Raw genomic sequence first — 21,517 nt, 5'->3', positions numbered from 1 at the left:
ACTAATGGAATTACATTCCACCATCGATTAAGAACAAATCCATTAAGGACCGACCGAATCTAGAACTACTAGCTTCATACAGTGACCAGGCGGCTGCTGGTTTTAACTATATAATCCCTAAAAAATAAACTATTAATCCCTACCACTACTATACTTGATTAATCAACATTAGTGGTGTACTAAATTACTAATATATGCTTCAAATGCATCAGATCGAAGGACCTTAATTAGTTATATATAGACACACGCGCTAATGTACTAATGTTTCATATTTTATAGACCATATATATAGTTCTCTACTTTAATTTGATCGATCGACCATGCATATGGATTTTTCACATATTCAATTCCTCAATTATGGCTTTTCATACTATTGATAGAATTTCTGCTAATTGTCTATTGAAAGTTAAGAACGAAAGAGAAATGATCTCCAATTAACTTGAACTTCCTTCTAAAGAAAAAGATTATTCCTTTTCATTTTTATATATGATTGTAAATTACATAGAGCTGGCTTTATGCATGTTACCAAATAATTAATCCTATCCTTAAAACTTTATGTCTTTTCTGATACTATGGTGCCGTTTCCTGTTCAGAGCAATGCACAAATGGGGTGGAAACATACACATGTGACTAAAGCCAAGCTTTTGTTATTAAGTTATTTGGCCAATTCTATAACATTCAGATATGATTTTTTTCAATCACCAAAACCAAAAGGAATTTTATTAGTTGGATGGAAGCCACATTACTCCAGTGATATAATATATAATGTGGAATTATATAGGGAAAATTTCAAGAACAATACATGAAGTATCGCCTGTTCTAACCTTTCTTGAATCAATCAGTTTTGTTAAAATTAAAACGGTACATATGACTTTTAAGGGCATCTCCAACAGACTAGTTAAATTCAAATTTTAGCTATATATAACTATTTTTAAAGCAAAATTCAACTCCAACAGACTAACTATTGCTAAGTTAAATTTAGGGGGGTGTATTCAATCTAAATTTTAAATGATTTTATCTGACTTTTTATAATTCATGGATTTTCGTGGATTCTTCAGAATCCACGGATTGTTTTAATTTCATACGGATTTAAATAGATTCTAATGTATTGTATTAGCAAGATTTGTTTGGATTTTAATAAGTGCTTGGATTTCTTGGACAATGATAAATTGATAAAGGCTGGCCATTATGATTGCTGCAGATACAAATAATCGAATAAAAACCGCTACAAGAGATTTTATACACAATAATCTATTGTCCTTTTAATTTTCAAGTACCATCACAATGCAATACCATTCAGATACTATACACCATATATAACATAACATCAACAAAGCCTTTACAAGTATAGTTGGTACCAAATTTTCCTACTCAGGGCAAATTCAGCAAACAGTGGCAATCTTCTTCTTGTAGTAGAACCATAGACAAGACTCAGCACAGCATTGCTGGGTGCATCCGTATCTTCCTTCATTGAAGGTATTTCAGTTGGAGACAAGATAACCCCAATGCCATCATCTTGGGGTGACCAGTCCTTGTAGCTGATGACAGTAACTGGGATCTTGCCGGTGTTATTTGGCTTTGGCAATGAGGTTAACGTTGTTGTTGCTGCTGCTTCTGTAACAGCTAATGCCATGACCTGATGGGAAAAGTAGGACTTCAAGCTGGGTGTGCATAATCTTGACTCTTGAGCTACTTGTAGACTTGCACATCTGTGCCTGGGAAACAATAACAGAATAAAAGTACAATGGCAGTTTCAATAGTTGAATATGTCAAAATTTGGCAGCTAATTAGCGCTTATCCGACTGCTAACCTCAGATATGTTCTTGGCAGGGAAAGAAGTTGACGCAGATCTTCTTGGACATTTCAGAGTGAACATTAGGTTCGTGTACAGAACTGACTAATAATTTCACTGACTACTAAAAATATATACAGTACCTCATGGACTGAAGTACACTTACAATTTAACCTCTCAATGACCAACTAAATTCGATAGAACACTACTACTTTCATTCCCATAATTATTAAGCTTATGGACGGATGGCACATAAGCTACTACTTGTTTACTTCAGAGAAGGCAGGTTAACTTTCCCTGACTTCCTTATCAACTCTAGTATTAACTCAAGGTACAAAAACATGACTTCAAAATCTTATCGCCAAGCCAACAACTTATTGTCCAACTGTGACCTAGTAGACATTATTTCAGGAGTAATAGCTTCATCTTCTATTAGGTTTCATTCAATTTCAAAATTCCCATTCAGTTAATCCTAGAACTGTACGTAGGATGACAAAAGGTGGTGACCATTTTCTACAACAAGCAACCTAATTTTACATAAGAACAAATTACATGTCAAAACCATCAACTTGACTAAACACAACATTGTCAAATATCTCGAGGAATAGTAATACTACAACTCGTATGTGATGATCTTTGATACAGCTAGTAACGACATTTTCTGCTTGTGCTTGTGTATAACCAAGCAAATATTGTTGTTTAGTAAGCTTAAGAAGCAGGAAGTGACAACATTTTCCGCTTCACTGCGTTTTTATTGACTATAGCATCTATTTGTAAGTTTACTCTTCCTAAAATGTTAGTGAACTACTGGTAAAATACTACTGTCGTTTCTCGAACATTCATTTCACAAGTCAAAAAAAGCTCTTAATGGATTGTAATTTTCGCTGACCATAGCAGTAGCTGAATCTCAAGAAATTGTGAATGTTGGAATGTTAAGCCCAAGATGGCGAACCATATTAGTTCAAGAGCAAGAACCCTAAACTAATTCAAGTTTGCATCTTGCAGCGTCTATAAATATTAAACCAAGTGTAATTCCCAAATCTCAACCAAAACGAAACAAAAAAAATCACACAAAGTCTAATCACCTTGCACCAGTTGTTAAAAGAACCAATTGCAATTGACAATAATTATGATTTCATATATAAATCGATGAACAAGAGAGAGAAAGAGATGGATAACTAGCCTTTGGTGGAGTCGTAGCTTCGGGGACCGAAGTGTCGTCAATCACCAGAAGCTCCTCCCTCTGTGCGCGATTGGATTCTGCACGAGCGCAAGCGGTAACAATTGACGACGACTGTACTTGAAGACGTCGATCAGTTGGTGTTTGCACCAAGCACCCAGAATCCTACACAATCTCACGTCTAGAGGATGGATTTTAGATAGGGTTTGGTATTTATACTAAGCACCCTCAAATCCTACACAATCAAGCACCTAATATAATCCTTCAAAATCGTTAGACTTTTGAATACCACTAGATTTGAAATGAATTTTTAAAATCTTAATTGAATACCACAAAATTTTAAAGGATTTTTAAAAATCCTAATTGAATACCACAAGATTTTAAAAGACTTCAAAAATACAAAACAATCCAATAGACTCCTAATTGAATACACCCCCCTTAGCTTTAGCTAAATTGGCTAGCTATATTTAGCTAGAGAATCATGCATAGCTAAAGCAAAAGTTATATTCCTCTCTCCTCTTTTGTCCACATGTCAGTTTATGATTTGATAAAATATAATATATTATTTATAAATAGCTACTACTGCTGGAGCAACCGAGCAACATTGTTAAATCAATAGCGATATTTCACAATTTTAGCTATATTTATGTCACACCCCAAACCCGAGACCAATATTATACTGAAATATGGTACCCGAATTTGTGATGTGGGTTATTACAAATAAAACTTCCTCAAATGATAGATTAAAGTAAAAGAATTTGCAAATAAGTCTGAATAATACTTTTATTAGAAATTGAAATTATTATTTTTACAATACTAAAGCTGAACAAAATATATTACATTATTTCTTTTGAGAAAGCAGTAGAAAATAAAACATTCATTTATTTAGAGAAACGCCCCATTTTCCCCAAGCGTCTAATCGCTACCTGAAAACAAGAAGGTGTAGCATCATGAGCAACACAAGCCCAGTAAGTACACAACATACATTCTTATATTAATGTGTCTTATAGGAAATCAAAGTGAATAACCAAGTAAAAATGTACCGGGAACCATTTATATGTTCATACGAATTCTTAAATATGTATATGTATACACACAATACACACACACATATATACAAATATATTCATCCGTGTGAATGGTTTATAATAAATCATATAGTCACATCACCTTATTGAACCAACAATATATTGCAGCATTAATACGTGAAGTAACCTCAAAGAAATGCATGCTCAATTCTCTTTTTCACTTAGCATCGTAACATATTAATAATATATCGCAGACATATATTTGATTGAAATAATATAAGTACACTTCTCTTCTTAGTGAATTTTCGGATTAACTGGTAACGAATCATAAATCCACGTACTAGGGTCCAACGTATTATACCCAAAGTACGGGTAAGCCGCAGCATACTAGGGTCCAACGTACTATACCCAAAGTATGTATACCCAAGGTCGGCTACTTCCTTCCTATGAGTATAATAGTGCACTATCTGTAGGGACTAGGGCCCAGGCTAACTCCTCATAACACCAAAACACATTTACCAGTAATTCACTTAAGTACGGGGTAATACTAATCACCCGGCTTCACAATTGTACTTTTCAAACATAATCAAATCCTCAAAATACAATCTTTATGAATTATAGATCGTAATATATATGTATAAGTACACACACATATATATAGAGACATATACTTAGGAATAATTTCATATGAAAACATATGTAACATAATTGTATAACACAAATAAGTAAATTCACTAGTAAACAACATAATAAAATAAATAAGCTTATACATAATTGAAATCAAGTAAAATAATAAAGCACAAGCATTAAATGAGTAACTATACACAATTAATAAGCTTGTAAATAACTGAAATAAAGTAAAATAATAAAGTACAAGCATTAAATAAGTAAATATACAGAATTTAACAAAATTATATTATAGTTAGTATTTCAGTTCTTATGTCCAAATCCATTGAAGTTCATCAACCATGTTCATGTTTCTCCGATTAGAGTCATCAAACTTCAAGATGTGTTATATTGTCCATCACAAGTCCGAATTAGTCAAATGAGTACACCATTTCAAAGGGTTTTTCACAAGGAATTCAATGGAATAAGTCATGTAGTCCAGATCAGAGGGATATAGTCCAGAAATGGTGAAGAACCATAACAGTGCAGAAACCGATATTTTTGTTACTGACCTTTGGTGTTTAAGTCTTTACGTTCTGTGTATTTTACCATTAATTCTCAAACTCTCCAGATCACAAGTAGAGGTCCTAAGCTTCAAATTGATATAAAGTTTGTAGAAAATGATTAAGGAATGAGGGAGATATGAATTTTTGAAGTTGTGATAACTGTATGAGATTTCCAGCGAGTTTAAAAGTTGAAAACTTTGATTAGCCATAACTTCTTCATTTCTTAACCTTTTTTAGTGATTCAAAAGCCTAAATTGAAGAACTTTTGATGAGGAATTTAATACTGTAAATATTTTTGACAAAACAGACTTTTTTATATACGAAAATACAGGTTTGCAGCAAAGCAGATCCTTTTCCATTTTATCATTGATTATGTAGTTTGATAAATCTTAAAGACAAAAGAATATAGAAATGTATTCATGTACTTACTTAAGGAACTCAGAAGGTCTTGTGATCAAACTTTGGACTTCTTTCACAAAAGGAAACTTCTTAAGGGAAATAGGATGAAGGATTTGTGTGAGGAACTTTTAGTTGGGTTTTCTCTTCAACTAAGGGAGTTTTTGATCAAATTTTGCATTTGATCTTCAAGTTGAGTATGATTAGATCATAATGATATATATAGGCTAGAATTAAGCACTAAGATAAGTGAGTGACTAATATTGTAATGCAAGTGGCTAATCCACTTGTTAGGTTAAATGATTAAAAGGAAGAGTAAAATTAAAAGAGTAGTAAAAGAAAGAAAACATAAAGCATCTTTGCCAATTATATATATATATATATATATATATATATATATATATATATATATATATATATATATATACATGCACACATCCATAAATATATAGATACACATTTACCTAATTGATAAGTAAAGAACTTTAGTGCTTTCTTAAGGTAAAAAGAAAATATCAATAATTAGTACTAAAATGACATGCATCATAAAAATAATATGGATGAGAGTCTTGAGCTTAATAACAAAGTAAGACATTTCGAATATAACTAATAATATAGTACTCTATAGTTGACACTAATTTTCGGGTTATTACAATTTAACTATAAGATAATTCCTACTGTTGGAGATGCTCTAAATCTCGACCAAATTTCAGTGTATGCCGTCAACAATATCGTTAACGTTATGTAATTATTTATTTATTGAAGGGTAATATGGTATTTTTACAGTTTCCTCTCTCTCTCTCTCTCTCTCTCTCTCTCGACACTCTCTGACTCTGGCTCTCTCCCTCTCTCTCCCACAGACCCATCTCTCTCCCCTTTGTTGGCTCCCAAGAGACATTATCTCTCATCTTCTCTTACAGTTTCAACCCCAAAGTCATAGTTGGATTATCTCACAATTTGAGTTTTGGGGGCCTTGTTCTGATCTAAAAAGGGTTTTTTTTTTTTTTTTTTTTTTCCTTTGTATGAAATCTGAGAGTTGACAATAGAAGTGGGGATGAGGATATTGGCGAGTCATCGGCCGTGCTCCGGCCGGCGAGGAAGAAGAGGGCCTCCGGAGATGGATTCGTCAATAGGGTTAAGAAGTTTCACTTACCGGCGAACGGAGGCACGGGGGCGGGATTGGAGTCAGAGAATGATCAGGTCCGTGCGCTTGGGTAGCGACGATAGGGTTGATTAGACAAGGGATGAGGTGGAGGCGACCGCCGTGGAGACTTTGTCTAGGCACTATTGGGTGAGTTTGGTTAAAATTTATATGGTTTTAGAGTTCATTGAGTTTTGGTGTTGACTGAATTGGGTTGTATGAGCATGATTTTAGGGGTTTGGTTAAGCTTCTAGTTGCTAATTGTGTGGAAATTGGGGTTTGATTAGGGATTGTAGATGATCAGGGGAGCGAATTGTAGTGTTAATTGAGTTTGACTATTGTTGTTAGAGAGTTGACTGATCGGAATTTGCTCAATGCTACCACAGACCCAATCCTTTCTCTTCCTCCATGCCGCAACCAGAGACTTGGAAAGTGTGGTGGTCGACTGCGGTGGTCAAAGTACGGTGGTCGACTGCGGTCAGTACGAGAAAGGCTGGATTTTGGATTGAAGGAGAGACTGGGTGAGAGAGGAAAAGTAGGGTGTGACTGATTTGCCCTTGCAAATATGACGGAAAGCACACTAATTAACAGAACCCGTAACGGCATGGACCTAAATTAGGTAGAAATTTGAACTTGATGTACCGTTTTGATTTTAACAAAACTTGATTTACGAAAGGTTAGAATGGACCATACTTCATGTACTATTTTTGAAAATTTTCCTATATATATATAATTAATGTGAATTCCTTGTCTAACATTTACACATGAGTATAACCACATACAAAGAGTTCACGTATATCCAGTTCTCCTACTAGAAAATATATACAAAATTATAAATCACTTATGTGAGACAATCATATGCGAGACACGTCTAATTCATTAATATATAGAAGAAAAAAAGTTACGAGGGATATAAATTTTGTATTTTAACTTTTCAGGTTTTATTTTGAGCATAAATACTATTAAGATGAGGTACCAGACCAACCTAATTAAGACTTTCTCAGCCGAGACGAGAGGAAGAGAAATAAGATTTTTTTTTTTGACTCTGTCAAGGGAAACCCAAAGACTTCCTAGGTCCAAGATAAACTTCTTCGGCTCATGTGAAATGCTTCAACTGTGCATTGCAGCACAGTACCTAGCCACTTTGACAGCTTCGGGGTTCGAACATGGGTTGGGGAGCACACCCAACTAGACAAGAACCACTAGGCCACTTGCAATGATTAAGAGAAGGGTAAATTTCTCCTATGGTACCTGAGGTATTGCTACTTGGACAGTTTGATACCCGATGTATTAAAGGGGACAGTTTGATACTTGAAGTTAGACTCCGTTTGACACTTTGGTACTTCTGTTAATTTTTCTGTTAAATGTAAGAATAAAATTGACATTTAGAATATATGTATAAAAACATAATAAAAAAAACATGAGTTTGTGGGTTGATTGCCGTTCTTCATAATTTTATAGGTATGAATTAATGTTTATGAGTTATGTTGAAGGTGAAATATTCAAATTTTATGTTAAAGAAATATAATAATCAGATATTTTTTTGTACTATTCTCTATGAATCCACTGATTTTTCCTCCAAAACTTGGATTTTTCCTCCTCTTCATAAATACAATGCGATGATATTATTTGGTATTATTTTAGGTCTTCATCATTTTTTGGGTCATTTAGGAGAAAATGAAAATAAATTAATGCTTTTGGGTGATGTTAAAGTTGACATAATTGAATTTTATGTTTAAAAAAATTTAGTTGTACGAGACTAGTTTCAATGGAGTACTCTCATGGGTGTTCACTATATGATTACTATATTTCTTAAGCATAAAATTCGAATATTTCACCTTCAACATAACTCATAAGCATTAATTCATAAATGGACTAGTAAAAATAATTGATCGATCAAACTGCCAAAGGAGGAAAAAACCCTAAGAGCTCTGAGAGAGAGAGAAAAAGGTCGGCGGCGGCTCAACAAAGATTTTATCTCGTCCGGCGGCGGCTATGACATTCGGGATGACCTTTTGGCCTCACCAATGACGCGTGATCTACTGCCGGACGGGACCTGATGGCTAACATCCCGGAGGCTCTGGTGTGGGTTTGCTCGAAGGTCTTTGCAGGTGGTTTTTGGCTCATGATCGACGGAATTTCTCTGGGATGCGTGCGGTGCAGTTATGGTGGATCTCGGTTTGCAGATCGACAGCGTTGCAGCTGTTGAGGAGCGCTGGGTCGTGGCGGTCTCGACTTCGGCGGCGGCGTGGAATCGTGGAGCGATGGGTCGTGGCGGGGTTTTGTGGCGGTGTTTGCATCGGGACTGCCGAAATCCTGCTGGAGCGGGCGTGGGCATGGTGGTGGCTGAGGACTCCTATGCTTGTTGCACGGGTTTGGAGATGGAAGTATGGTCTGGGCCATTCGTGGCCTGTTGGGCTTCAGTAGGCCTGCTATTGGAGCTCCTTGGGACAAAAATTTGATGGGCTAGGGTTTTGCTCTAAGCCCATCCCTATGTTTTTAGTTCGTCTAATTACAACAAATTCCTTGTATTTTCAGGGACCTATGCACTTTTGTTTTTTTGTGCCTATTTACTATGATTGTTCATAGTTCATAGGCTCGCTGAATAAGTGAGCACTGGTTGTCTAATGGGTGGTGCTAGCATACCACGTCCTAAACTTGTCCTTGATATGGCAAGGGAAGGTATGTATCCGTGCCATTCTGGCTTGAGTATGAATGAAATTGATGTTTGGTTCAAAAACAAAAAAAAACATTAATTCATACCTATAAAATTATGAAGAAAATCAACCCACAAACTCATGTTTTTTTTATTATGTTTTTATACATATATTCTAAATGTCAATTTTATCCTTACATTTAACAGAAAAATTAACAGAAGTACCAAAGTGTCAAACGGAGTCTAACTTCAAGTACCAAACTGTCCCCTTTAATACATCAGGTATCAAACTGTCCAAGTAGCAATACCTCAGGTACCATAGGAGGAATTTACCCTTAAGAGAAATAAGATTCGAGTACCAGGTGTGGTTTTAGCTGTCACGTATACCATGACGTGCAAATGAAGAAGAGTTGTGACATAAACATTATGGCAATATATATGATGGATGGTACTGGAGGGTTTTAATTATCACGTGTGAAGTGCACGATTAGTGAATGGATTAAACTAGTCCTCCATTATCATCCTAGACTTTTTCTAAATGAATTATAACCACGAAGTTGGAAAGTGATTGGTAGTGGAAACTGAGATTCTTAAAATCTTGATCGAATTCTTTCTACTCGTGAATGATCATGATATTATTTGATGATCGAATTGTGTCCATATTCCTTATCCTTAAAACTAGCTAGCTGTCCTCCTTCACAGGAGCCAATACTAGCTAGCTACTTTGCATTGACTCGAACAGTTGTCATATATTCCTTTATTACTACTATATAAAGGGCAGAAGCTCCAACTCTTCTAAGCGCTCAACCTGCATTTCATAGCTTCAAGCGTACTCAAAGGACAGTATGTAGTGTCCATATATATGTATGATCTGCAGAAGCAGACATGGCGTGATATTGGGTCGGTTCATCGATCAATCCGAGTCATGTTCTTGCATGTTCACCTCATGTTAATATGATTTCTGAGACGAGCCGAACCAATATCACTCTTGTATGCTTCTTTGCACAACGATTGAGGCTCAGTGCTAGGGCTAGCTTAGCTGCAGCAGCTTCATCATGCAATTGTAGGTTAGTACTCCCTGATACTCCCTGATCAACAATTACATGTTTTATCATGCTACTACTGCACGGTATATTTGGAAATTGTGTACTGCAGAATCTAAAACTGAGGAGAATTAAAAGGCTTCGATCCAAATTACAGCTCGCTGAGTCGTTGCTGATGGAGTACTCTTTGCATTTTCTCATTTTTAGCTTCATCAAACAATACAATTTATATATGTATTAATTGTTGTTTCTTCTCCCTTTATGATTAAATACTCTACGTTTGTCATACGGTATACTAATTATACCTTTTTGCATCACTCTAAGTTTCTAACCGTAGCTGATCGATGAATCATGAATCATTCATGACGTTCTCCTATTACCAACCGTATAATTAAATACTCTCTATGTATGTCATACGTTATATACTAAATAATTATTTTCAAAACTACTCATCTAGATAATTAATACATATATATAGGCTGCCATTCATGAAGGGCAGCCTTAATTACATTATGATTTGTTAACCCCCTAATTACGCAGTGGTTCATCAATATCATATACATACCCATCTTGCTTTTAATTTCTAAATTATAATCGTGCATTCAACTCTTTCATTGCCATGAGATAACGACGCCACTTGATGTTCCACGCATTTTCTCGAGTATTTGTGATACTTAGCTTAATATATGAAAGCTTTTTTTTAATCTCTTGACCTAGCTAGCAGTCTAACACTAATATTTAAGAGATTAATAAATTTGGCATTTTGAAAGCTCTTCTTAATTAGCAAAACCTTATTCTGTTTTAGATGACACAGATAATCCTAGCTATCTATTTCTTTGTCGCCATGCATCATCCTGTGTTATATATATATCCTTTAGTTTCATCAACTGGTTATCCTATACACACTTCCTATATATCGACAAATCCTTTTCCAGCAACAACACAGAAGTAGTCTCGTACGGAATAAAACTTGGATATCTGTTATATGAGTGCATCTCGATCTGTTATATATGCCACCTTCTATATGTAATATGGGTCTGGTTCAATAGCCACCATTTTTTTTCACAATTTTATAACTGTTCAGTTTAAAGACTCTAGCTCAATGATGAGAATTAATTATGAAGATCTACTAAATTACTATTCTTTTTTCTTCATTTAATTTTTGGGTAGATTCCAGCTGGTTCCTTTGTACGTACAGCCTAAAGCATTGAAAGAGAAAAGAAAAGAAAAGGAAAAAAAAAAAAACAATACTATAATTCCAACCATATGTCCTCTTTCTTGTACCCCAAATTCAACTCAAAGGATCGAGAGAAAAAAATCCCACTGGCGCAGCTCTTTTTCCAGATCATGTGTCAACTCTTTTTCACCTCTTTTTGTCCTCCATTAATTTCTTCATATTGAAACTCAGAACAATTGGCTTTTGCAAAGTTAATTAGCAGCCAAAGTAATCAAATTAAAAGGGAAGAATTCATGATTTTAATAATATGATCTATTGGCAAACATCGAATTCTATGGAATTAGATTCATTTAAATCCTATATTATGTTGATTATTGAGGCTCGGATCTCGATATGAAGCTTGAAGATTTAGTTTTGTGATGAAGATGATGGATGGGATCGGAACTTAGTTGATTTCAGATTTTTTGAAAAAAAGAAGTTAATCTCGAAAAAGAAGAAAAATTATTAAGTTGTAAATTGTAACCGTCAATCCTCACCATGGAGAGGATTTAAATCTAATGGTTCTAAGGTTGTGTAAAAAACATTGCTCATTGAAGCTAACCCATGTAATGGGTATGTATTATATAAAGGAGAGTGAAATTTGCACTCTAATTTTTGCATTCTACACTCTCTCTTTAATTTTTTTTATTTTAGGAAAACGGAATCAGATTCCATTATATTAACTACGTTTCTCCATCAAGCTTGAATCCTTCACAATACATCTCAAATGACAATTCAGACTGCATAAAGCAGAGCTATCAAAGAAAACAAAATCTAACCAAAACTAAACAATGCAGAATGTAAAAAACCCTAAATCAAAGCAACTGACTTGACAAACATTGACGCCTAAGACCTTCCTGGTGTACATCGCCACTCATCAACCAGCATACAGCTACAACCAAGGGCATAACAATGTGAGAGCACTTATTCAAAGCAAAAAAAACTAAAAAACCCCTCCTTAATTTGTTATTACTTTATCTCTCAAAAGCTATGACATTTTGATAATAAAAAGCAACATATGTTAATGAAAAAATATTAAAAAAAACTCAATTGGAAGCATAGATTGTAAAGAGAAAGTGTAGATTTACTCCCTATATAAAAGTATTGCCCACTTAGCCATCCAATCTTGATAGTGTTGCATTCTCTAAATAACTACTAATTAAGCTTTCGAATTTACCGCCCACCAACTTATAAAATTTAGCTATAAGAGCAACTCCGGCCAACAGCTTCCCCATATTTTAATTTTTCTCTATTTTAGAGAAAAATGAGCATTTTTTGCTCTAATAGATTCCATATAACTATCTCTATTTTAAGGATAGTGAGGAAAGAGAAAACCAAATTCCCTAAATTTACAGCAATCTCTAAAATTTTAAGGAAGAATTATGGAGATTTTAGAGATTGCTATAAAATAAGGAATCTGTTGGAGTTGGAGAACAAAAAGAGGCTAAAGCTTTGACTTTTGCTTCCCTATAATACAAAAATTATAGGAAAGCTGTCCATAAGGAAAAGTTTTTATAATACTAAAGACTACTAAAATTTGCAAGTAATCGGGAGCTTTAGAATAAGCACTGCTCACTCAATGAATCAATTCAACGGTTTTTGAAACTCCGATGCATTATAAAATGCCCCGGTCTACAATTTTAATTGCTTTAATAAAGAAAAAAAAATAAAGACCAAAACCAGTGAGTGTGTGAAATTGACATGCTTTCCAAACTTCTAAACTTACATAAAGTCAAAATAAAATTCATTTTCAAGCAATCACATCAGCTATTATTTTTGATTTTCTTAACTTACTAGAAGATTTCTAAATAGTCATAACAAGAATATTTGAACTTATTAGAAGAATTTTAAATAGTCGTAATAAAAATCTAAAATGCGGTTCAAATTAACATAGCTAAATTAAAAACAACTCAAACATCCTATACAGAAGAGGCTATACACATTTTTCATGTACATCCCTGATTTCTATATATATAAGCACACACTCTCTCCATCACATGTCAAGGCATCATTGGCAAGAGGTTTCATTGCAAATGTTGCAATTTCAACCCCAAAGGAGCACTTGCTTCCCAAGTCTCACCAAATATCCATGTTGGGCTCATAACGGGTCGGGTCACAGAATCAAGTCCGAGCTAGACAGGGTCCAACATGCGCATCTAGAATCTCGACACGTGGCGAAACCTAAATCCCTGAGCACGTTGTTGACCAGAGGGAACAGCGTTGACTTGGTTGTCAGGTTCGTCTTGTCCATGCCAGCTGCTCGACGTAAATTAAGCTTCTTGGAAAAAAACCATACAAAATAAAACAAACAAAAATTCCTCAAAACTTAATTGTAGACTAATCAAAATCCCTTTTCATAGTTTCTGGGTTCCCAGAAAGACCCCATCTTTTTGTGTTCTGGGGAAGACAAGCTAGCTATAGCTCTTCAAAGCCTTGTAAGAGCACGTCTGTTCTGGAGGATGAAGATACTCTGTTGACTTGTAATGTCAGGTCAACTCTCTCTCTCTCTCCCTCTCTCTCCATTGTTAGTTAGTTAGTAAGGAAAAACTGGAAATTTTTATATTCAGTACTCTAGTTCAAATTTAGTTTATATACTTTAAGCTATACCAACTTTGTAATGGGATTAACCAATTTGAAGCTGTTGCTGATCATGGTGTTGGAGTCACTTGACCTTGAATACGAGTGTTGAAGTTCATAAGCTCAAATAGTTCATGGTTTGGTCATACTTTTTTGGGTCAACATGGTTTAGTTTCATCCTTAGGAGGGTGAAAGAAATTGAAATGTTAGAGTAATTTTGAAGTTAATGAGCTTTATTGATTTGCTTTGGTCTAAAATTGTTTAACTATAGGAATATGAGAATCAAACTAATAGGAATATGAGAATCAATATCTTGTTTCTGTATTTTAACTCTTTCTTGGTAATCTTAGCAAATAGCAACTACACCGTTTTGGTACCTTTTGTCAAAGAAAGACTCTCCTTTATATAAAAGTAGTACTTGTTGAAAACCAATTAACATCTGAAGGTTGTTTTTGCAGATGAAAACTTGTTCAGTGTTCTTCCTTTGTGTTTAGAATGTGGTTCAGTCAGAGCTGAGGGTCTATATTCTTAGATTCTCTCATACCAAGATGGCAAAGGATATAATTATCGGTGCCTCTTTTGTTCCGGTGTCTGAATTACTCTCTCAGACAGTGTTTGCCATGTTTGATACTGTAAACTCAGCCAAGGAAGTTCTCATTCACAAAGAAAGCTTCAAAGTATTCACTACATACTTGGAGAAAACCTCTTCTATATTGAAGGAGTTGTCAAAGAAAAACATTGAGCATTCAGAAGGCCTAGTTAATGCTTTGGAGATTGTCAATCGAGAGGTGGAAGTTGCTAAGCATCTAGCTCTTGATTGCAGAAAGAAAAACAAGGTTTATCTCTTGATCAATTGCCGGAAGATTCTTAAGGCGCTAGAGAGCAGTACAAAAGATATTGGTAGAGCACTTAGTCTACTGTCACTGCCATCTTTGGATGTTTCATTGGGTATAAATAACCAGATTAGCAATCTATGCAAGAACATGTTGGCTGCTGAATATCGAGCAGCTGTAGCTGAGGAAGAGATTTTGGAAAAAATTGAGCAAGGAATACAAGAAGGAAATGATGATCTGTCTCACACAAATGATTTGCTTCTTCGTATTGCTGAGACTCTTGGGATCTCTAATGAGCATTCTGAACTGAAAAAGGAATTTGAGGAGTTCAAACGTGAATTGGATGATACCAACTTGAGAAAAGGCTCTGAAGAAGATTTGCAAATGGAACAGATTTGTCACATTATAGCATTGCTTGAAAAGACTAATGCTAACACAACTGCTGAGGACAAAGTGAATGGGTATTCAGAAAGGAGAGTTTCTTTGGGAAGGCAACCGTTGGAACCTCTTCGGCAATTTTATTGCCCTCTCACTCAAGAAATCATGGTGGACCCTGTGGAAACTTCATCTCAGCAGACATTTGAAAGAAGTGGAATAGAGAAATGGTTTGCAGAAGGTAAGAATCTATGTCCTTTGACTGATATTCCCTTGGACACTTCTGTTTTACGGCCCAACAAAGCTCTAAAACGATCCATTGAAGAGTGGAGAAATAGGAATACCATGATCATCATTGCCTCTATTAAACCAACACTTCAGTCAAGTGAAGAGCAAGAAGTGCTTCAATCCTTAGACAAGCTGCAGAACCTATGCTTGGAAAGTGATGTTCACCAAGAATGGGTGATAATGGAGGACTACATTCCAGTCCTTATTGGACTTCTTGGTACTAAAAATAGAGAAATAAGAAAGAATGCTCTTGCCATCCTATCAATCCTTGCAAAAGATAGCAAAGAAAATAAGGTACCTTCTAAGGTCATATTCTCTTATATATGATTGATGAGTCATTTCTAAATTTCTTGTATTTCATCATGAACACGTTCATTAAACTTTACAGGGAAAAATCACAGCAGTAGATAATGCACTTGAAGCCATTGTCCGCTCACTTGCACGGCAAAGTGGGGAAAGCAAGGTAGCATTGCAGCTGTTATTGGAACTATCGAGAAGTAGCGTTGCACGAGATTTAATGGGAAAGGTTCAGGGATGCATACTTCTCCTAGGGACAATGTTGAGCAGTGAAGATGATCAAGTCACTGGATATGCAATAGAGCTTCTAGAGAATCTTTCTTGCATTGATCAAAATGTTATACAGATGGCAAGAGCGAATTATTTCAAACCTTTGTTGAAGCTTCTTTCTTCAGGTATGCTTGGAACTCCGGTTGCAATTATTATGTCATATCCTTCTTGTAGCTAGCTTGTGTATTGTAACAACTTATACTTGATGCAGGACCAGAAGATGTTAAAATGGTTATGGCAGGAACTTTGTCGGAAATTGAGTTGACTGATCACAACAAACTATCTATAGTTAAAGATGGGGCACTAGGACCACTTCTTGAACTGCTTTCAAATGGTGATTTAGAGAAGAGGAAAGTGGGTGTTAAAGCTCTTCTTCACCTCTCTAGCTTACCTCAAAATGGCCTAGAGATGATTAGAAAAGGTGCAGTTGGACCGCTGTTTGAACTTCTCTATTCTCACAGCTTATCATCACCGGCCTTGCGTGAGCAGGTAGCCGAAACAATCATGCACCTAGCCATATCAACCACCACCCAAGAAGCCGCAGAGGATCAGGTCTCGCTGTTAGACTCCGAAGAAGATATTTTTAAACTCTTTTCACTAATATCTTTAACTGGACCTGACATACAAAGAAGCATCCTCAAAACTTTCCATGCAATGTGCCAATCTTTTTCTGGTTTAGACATCAGAATAAAGTTGAGACAGGTAATAACATTTTTTCTTTTTTTTCTTTTTCTGTGAATAACATGCAGTAATATACACTGCTTCTTGTGATCTTTTATTCCATATTTACTTGCTGACTATTTATGTAATTCTCAGCTCTCTGCTGTCCAAGTATTGGTTCAATTGTCCGAGGCTGATAATTCTACTGTCCGAGCAAATGCCATTAAGTTGTTCTCATGCTTGACAGAAGATGGTGATGACAGCACATTTTTGGAGCATATAAGTCAAAGATGCATAGATTCCTTGCTAAGGATTATAAAAAGTTCTAGTGATGTGGAAGAGATAGCTGCTGCAATGGGAATTATTGCTAATCTTCCAAAGGATCATCCGCAGATTACTCATTGGCTTCTAGATGCCGAGGCACTTCACATCATCTGGACATGCCTAAGTGATGGGAATAGAGATGCCTCATATAGAATACAATTAGTAGAGAATGCTGTTGGAGCGCTTTGTCATTTCACAGTAGCATCAAATCAGGAATGGCAGAGAAAAGTAGCTGAAGCCGGTATTATCCCAGTGCTGGTACAGCTACTAGCTTCTGGAACTGCTTTGACAAAACAAAATGCTGCTATTTCGCTTAAACAGCTATCCGAAAGTTCCAAAAGCTTGAGCAAGCCGATAAAGCATGGCATTTTTCTGTGCTGCTTCTCTGCACCTGAACCTGGCTGCCCTGCACATCTAGGCATTTGCACGGTTGAGTCTTCATTCTGCCTAGTAAAAGCCAAAGCTCTTGATCCACTTGTGAGAATGCTTGGGGAAGGAGATGTCGGAGCATGTGAGGCTTCTCTAGATGCACTGCTGACATTGATAGATGGCGAAAGACTAGAACAAGGCGGCAAGGTTCTAGACGAAGCAAAAGCTATCGGTCCGATTGTTAAGCTATTGAGTTCACAGTCTGCCAGGTTACAAAGAAAATCTCTCATGGCTTTGGAAAGGATTTTTCAAGTAAATGAGTTGACTCTCAAGTATGGAACTTTAGCTCATATGGCATTAGTGGACATTGCTCAGAAGAAAAATAGTGACATGAAATCTCTGGCTGCCAAGGTACTCGGTCAATTGGGTGTGCTTGGTAAACAGTCTTCTTACTTTTGATTGATTATGTTGTACAATAGATCTCAATACACTTCTCATTCTTGATTGCTATAAATTAGACATTCACTTTTTTTCTTACTCAACTATTTGTTTTTTCAAAATTTTCTTATATAAAATCACTTTTTTTTTGGTTAGTTCTAAGTTCAGTTTTTCTTAGCTGCAAGATATTGGATTGAAAACATGGACTGTGTAGAACATGTCTCATATCATTGATATAATATATGTAATGGAGAATGTAATGTCATATATTCAAACAAAAGTTCCCTTATGTAATGTCATTGATATAATATAGAGATGACATGCCCTTTGCTTTTTCGTCATCACATATGAAATCTATACAAAAGTTCCCTAGAAAAGAATCCAAGACAAGCAATTTACAGACAAAAGTAAAGATTGTTTCTTCTAAAAGATCTAAAATATGAAATTTCCTCTCAGAGGACCGGGCAGCCAGCAATGACAACCCCTTTCGCAGTAGGGCATGTAGCCAAGGGGCAGAGCTCTCCTTTGTTCCCCCACCAGTCGAGTTCAATATTCTGGGACTGCAAGGTAATGAACACCAATATCGTAACAAAGGCAGTTCCGGCCTCGAGAGCACCAGAGGCGACATAGTTATACTTCTTCCACAAATCTTGCCGGTACCTGAAGACAACAAAACCTGAAAGAAATGCCACAAATATCCAACTTGTAAAGTTCAAAGCAGTGGCAGGGGGCATCATTGCCGTGGCACCTAGCAAGACAGGCATGTTAACGGCAAGAATCCATTTTTGTTTGGGAAATATCCTGTGAGCAAGCCAAACAAGCACCGGGGCAATGGCGCCACCAAGGAAAAACCAGTTGATGTTACTGTATTCACCGAGGTTTCCAAAAATTCTCCGTGGTCCAACGAGACCCCAGATAACAGACGCATCAAAGAACACGCGGTCCTGTGGACAAGTCCAAGGGCTGTCTGGTGGCAGCAGGGAGGTATCACAGAGGTTGGGAATGTCTGCCATCAGCCACCATGCTGTACACTGGTATACAACCACAGCTACAACAGTTCCTACCGTCTGTGCTGTGAACATTGCTCTTGGTGGAATCTTCATGTAGTGACCGAGCTTAAAATCCGACACAAAATTTAGACCTTGCATCATACTTATGTAACCATACACTTTGAAGCACATGTTAGCTACAGGGCGCTCAGGATAAAGGTATCCAATCACATATTCTGTGATAATATTCAAACCTGGTTGCTGTTATATACCATGAAAAAGAAGGGACAAATGTCAGAACCAGTACAAGCTTACGGTGAATAACAAATGAAAATTTTAAATTTTGTTACCTGGTTTGTGGTGGCTTGGATGACACCAATTGGGTACGTGAACACAACGGCCATGAAACAAGCAAGCAATGCACCCCACCAAGGCAGTTGAAGAGACTCCTTGTAATACACACAAGCAAACAGGATAAGAGCAATATTGATCACAAGGATGAGGATAAACCACAATGTTGGCACTGATTTATAACTCTTCATAAGCCTTGCATGGACATCCTTTTTCTTAATTCCACGAAACGAGTCCAGTATATCCCTGCATAGAAAATCAAATGATGTTTCCATACACATTAAAGTCAAGCCAGAGCATGAACATAATCGACTTCTTGATTTATTGAAAGTAAATTAATTTACCTTGCATTAAAAAGTAGAACATGCATAACTGTAGCAGAAAGAGTGGCAAATCCAAGACCATAAGTAAAAGCAAAAAAAGTGCTCATATGCACAGGCCCCTTCTTTGCATATTCGCCGTGATCAAGTTGAAACCTGGAATCAATGATATCGAGGACCTCGTATCTTGAACCATTAGCCATGAACAAATTGCTAGAAAATATTGGGAATGTCTTGGCGCTGTAGATATTGAACCAGTAAGTGATGGGTGTCATCACATACATGAGAGAAAAATCCAACAGCAATGTTGGCTGTGGCGAACCATGGGCTAGCCAAAGGAGTACTAAGGTATGCTGCAATAGCAGACCACTCAATCCCAAAAGAACCGATTCCAAGGCCTTTCATGCCAGAACCCAGCTGGTTAACTAGAATAGAATTGGGTCGAATCCAACACACCCAAGAGACAGATGTTAGCATAATGAAAAGATAGCCGGGGAAGATATAGTAAGCAAAACTGGCAATCATCACTAGGAGGAAGAACTGGGTACGAGTCATGCATCCTTTAGGCCTCTTGCTCCTCTCATGCAGAGCACTGCAAGCAATCAGAAATTAAGAGATTCTTTACTATTAAGTAAACAATAATAAAAGAAACAATTGGCTAATTCCAAGGAGCTTAGACAAGTTTACCTGAACAATGAAACCTGAACCAGAATAACGGGCCACCACATCTTCTCTGGCTCAACCAGGTATTTTCTGAAAATTCCAGCCCAACCAAACCCCAACACCTATAATTTTAAACAACATGAATACAAAATACTCAAATATTTGTAATATATCAGCATCAAATCAATCAAAAATTCAATGAAGATGAGCAAGAAAAGTACCTGAGTGGTGAGCATAACAATAAAGGCAGGAAGAAAAGTGAGCCTCCTCTTGTAGTAGATCTTAACAGCAGTCAAGATATGAGTAGCATAAACAGTTCCACCCCCGCAATTTGCAAATATGGTGATCAAAACATGTTCCTTGACATTAAAGGGCCCCGGATTCATGGTGAACTCAAACCGAGTACCTTGGAGAAAACGGCGCGTGGGCAGCACTCTCGCCATGAAATGTCCTATTGGCGCGCACCACAGCAATCTGTGCACTCATGGATGTTACAGTAAACGGCTGAGTCCTGTACCAGAAAAACTGGTTCACAAAGGAGAGAAGGACACATGAGACCAAACCCAGAACCCACGTTCGGAATGTGAGCACCGGCAACGTGGGGTCATCGGTTTTCGGCACTGTCAACTCCACTTGCTCAATGGAAGAGCGCTCATCTTCCTGCTGGACCTGCTCCATCTTTACAGCACTACTATTATCTATCTCCATGATTCACAACCAAACGAAAAAATCAAAACCAATATGCATGAAAGACTCTCTTAGTCAGAATCTGAGAGAGAGAGTGTGTGTGTGTGTGTGTGTGTTCTTAAGCAGCTAGGCACTCATTCTTTGATCTAGGATGGTTGGTTGGAGGTCCCTTTTGATGTACCTAGCTATTGTGTTAATTAATTATGAGCTTCTGGATAGTTTGTTCTAGTTGTGTTTGATTGGATATCACTTTCCTTGTGCTGGACAGAGATCTGGGATTCAAAGCGAGTCACAGTATATATCCACGCTGCATTGCCCTGCACACCAAGGCATTTACACAGTTGAGTCTTCATTCTGCCTAGTAAAAGCCAAAGCTCTTGATCCACTTGTGAGAATGCTTGGTGAGGCAGATGTCGGAGCATGCATGGGAAGCTTCTCTAGATGCACTTCTG

At 36.6% G+C, this 21,517-nt stretch overlaps 1 protein-coding gene and 1 pseudogene across 1 annotated transcript; one reads left to right on the top strand and one right to left on the bottom strand.

Moving 5' to 3' along the window:
- Nucleotides 1–13,955: 13,955 nt before the first annotated feature.
- On the top strand, nucleotides 13,956–18,210 carry LOC133717353 (U-box domain-containing protein 44-like). The gene is made up of 5 exons (XM_062144049.1): nucleotides 13,956–14,114; nucleotides 14,660–15,991; nucleotides 16,086–16,389; nucleotides 16,476–16,966; nucleotides 17,081–18,210. The coding sequence occupies exons 2-5, from the start codon at nucleotides 14,750–14,752 to the stop codon at nucleotides 18,074–18,076; spliced, it is 3,033 nt and encodes a 1,010-aa protein (XP_062000033.1). The 5' UTR covers nucleotides 13,956–14,114; nucleotides 14,660–14,749; the 3' UTR covers nucleotides 18,077–18,210.
- Nucleotides 18,211–18,401: 191 nt separating this feature from the next.
- On the bottom strand, nucleotides 18,402–21,241 carry LOC133713653 (oligopeptide transporter 6-like; annotated as a pseudogene).
- Nucleotides 21,242–21,517: the final 276 nt, after the last annotated feature.

Source organism: Rosa rugosa, chromosome 6, assembly GCF_958449725.1.
Source record: "Rosa rugosa chromosome 6, drRosRugo1.1, whole genome shotgun sequence".
NCBI classification, from domain to species: Eukaryota; Viridiplantae; Streptophyta; class Magnoliopsida; order Rosales; family Rosaceae; genus Rosa; species Rosa rugosa.
This window is presented reverse-complemented; position numbering and strand designations above follow the sequence as displayed.

Bases quoted from the DNA above. Each gene is read 5' to 3' on its own strand.
- LOC133717353 (XM_062144049.1), top strand. From the start codon at position 14,750: ATGGCAAAGGATATAATTATCGGTGCCTCTTTTGTTCCGGTGTCTGAA. The intron at 15,992-16,085 runs GTACCTTCTAAG...TAAACTTTACAG, and splicing joins AAGATAGCAAAGAAAATAAG to GGAAAAATCACAGCAGTAGA. The intron at 16,390-16,475 runs GTATGCTTGGAA...TACTTGATGCAG, and splicing joins GTTGAAGCTTCTTTCTTCAG to GACCAGAAGATGTTAAAATG.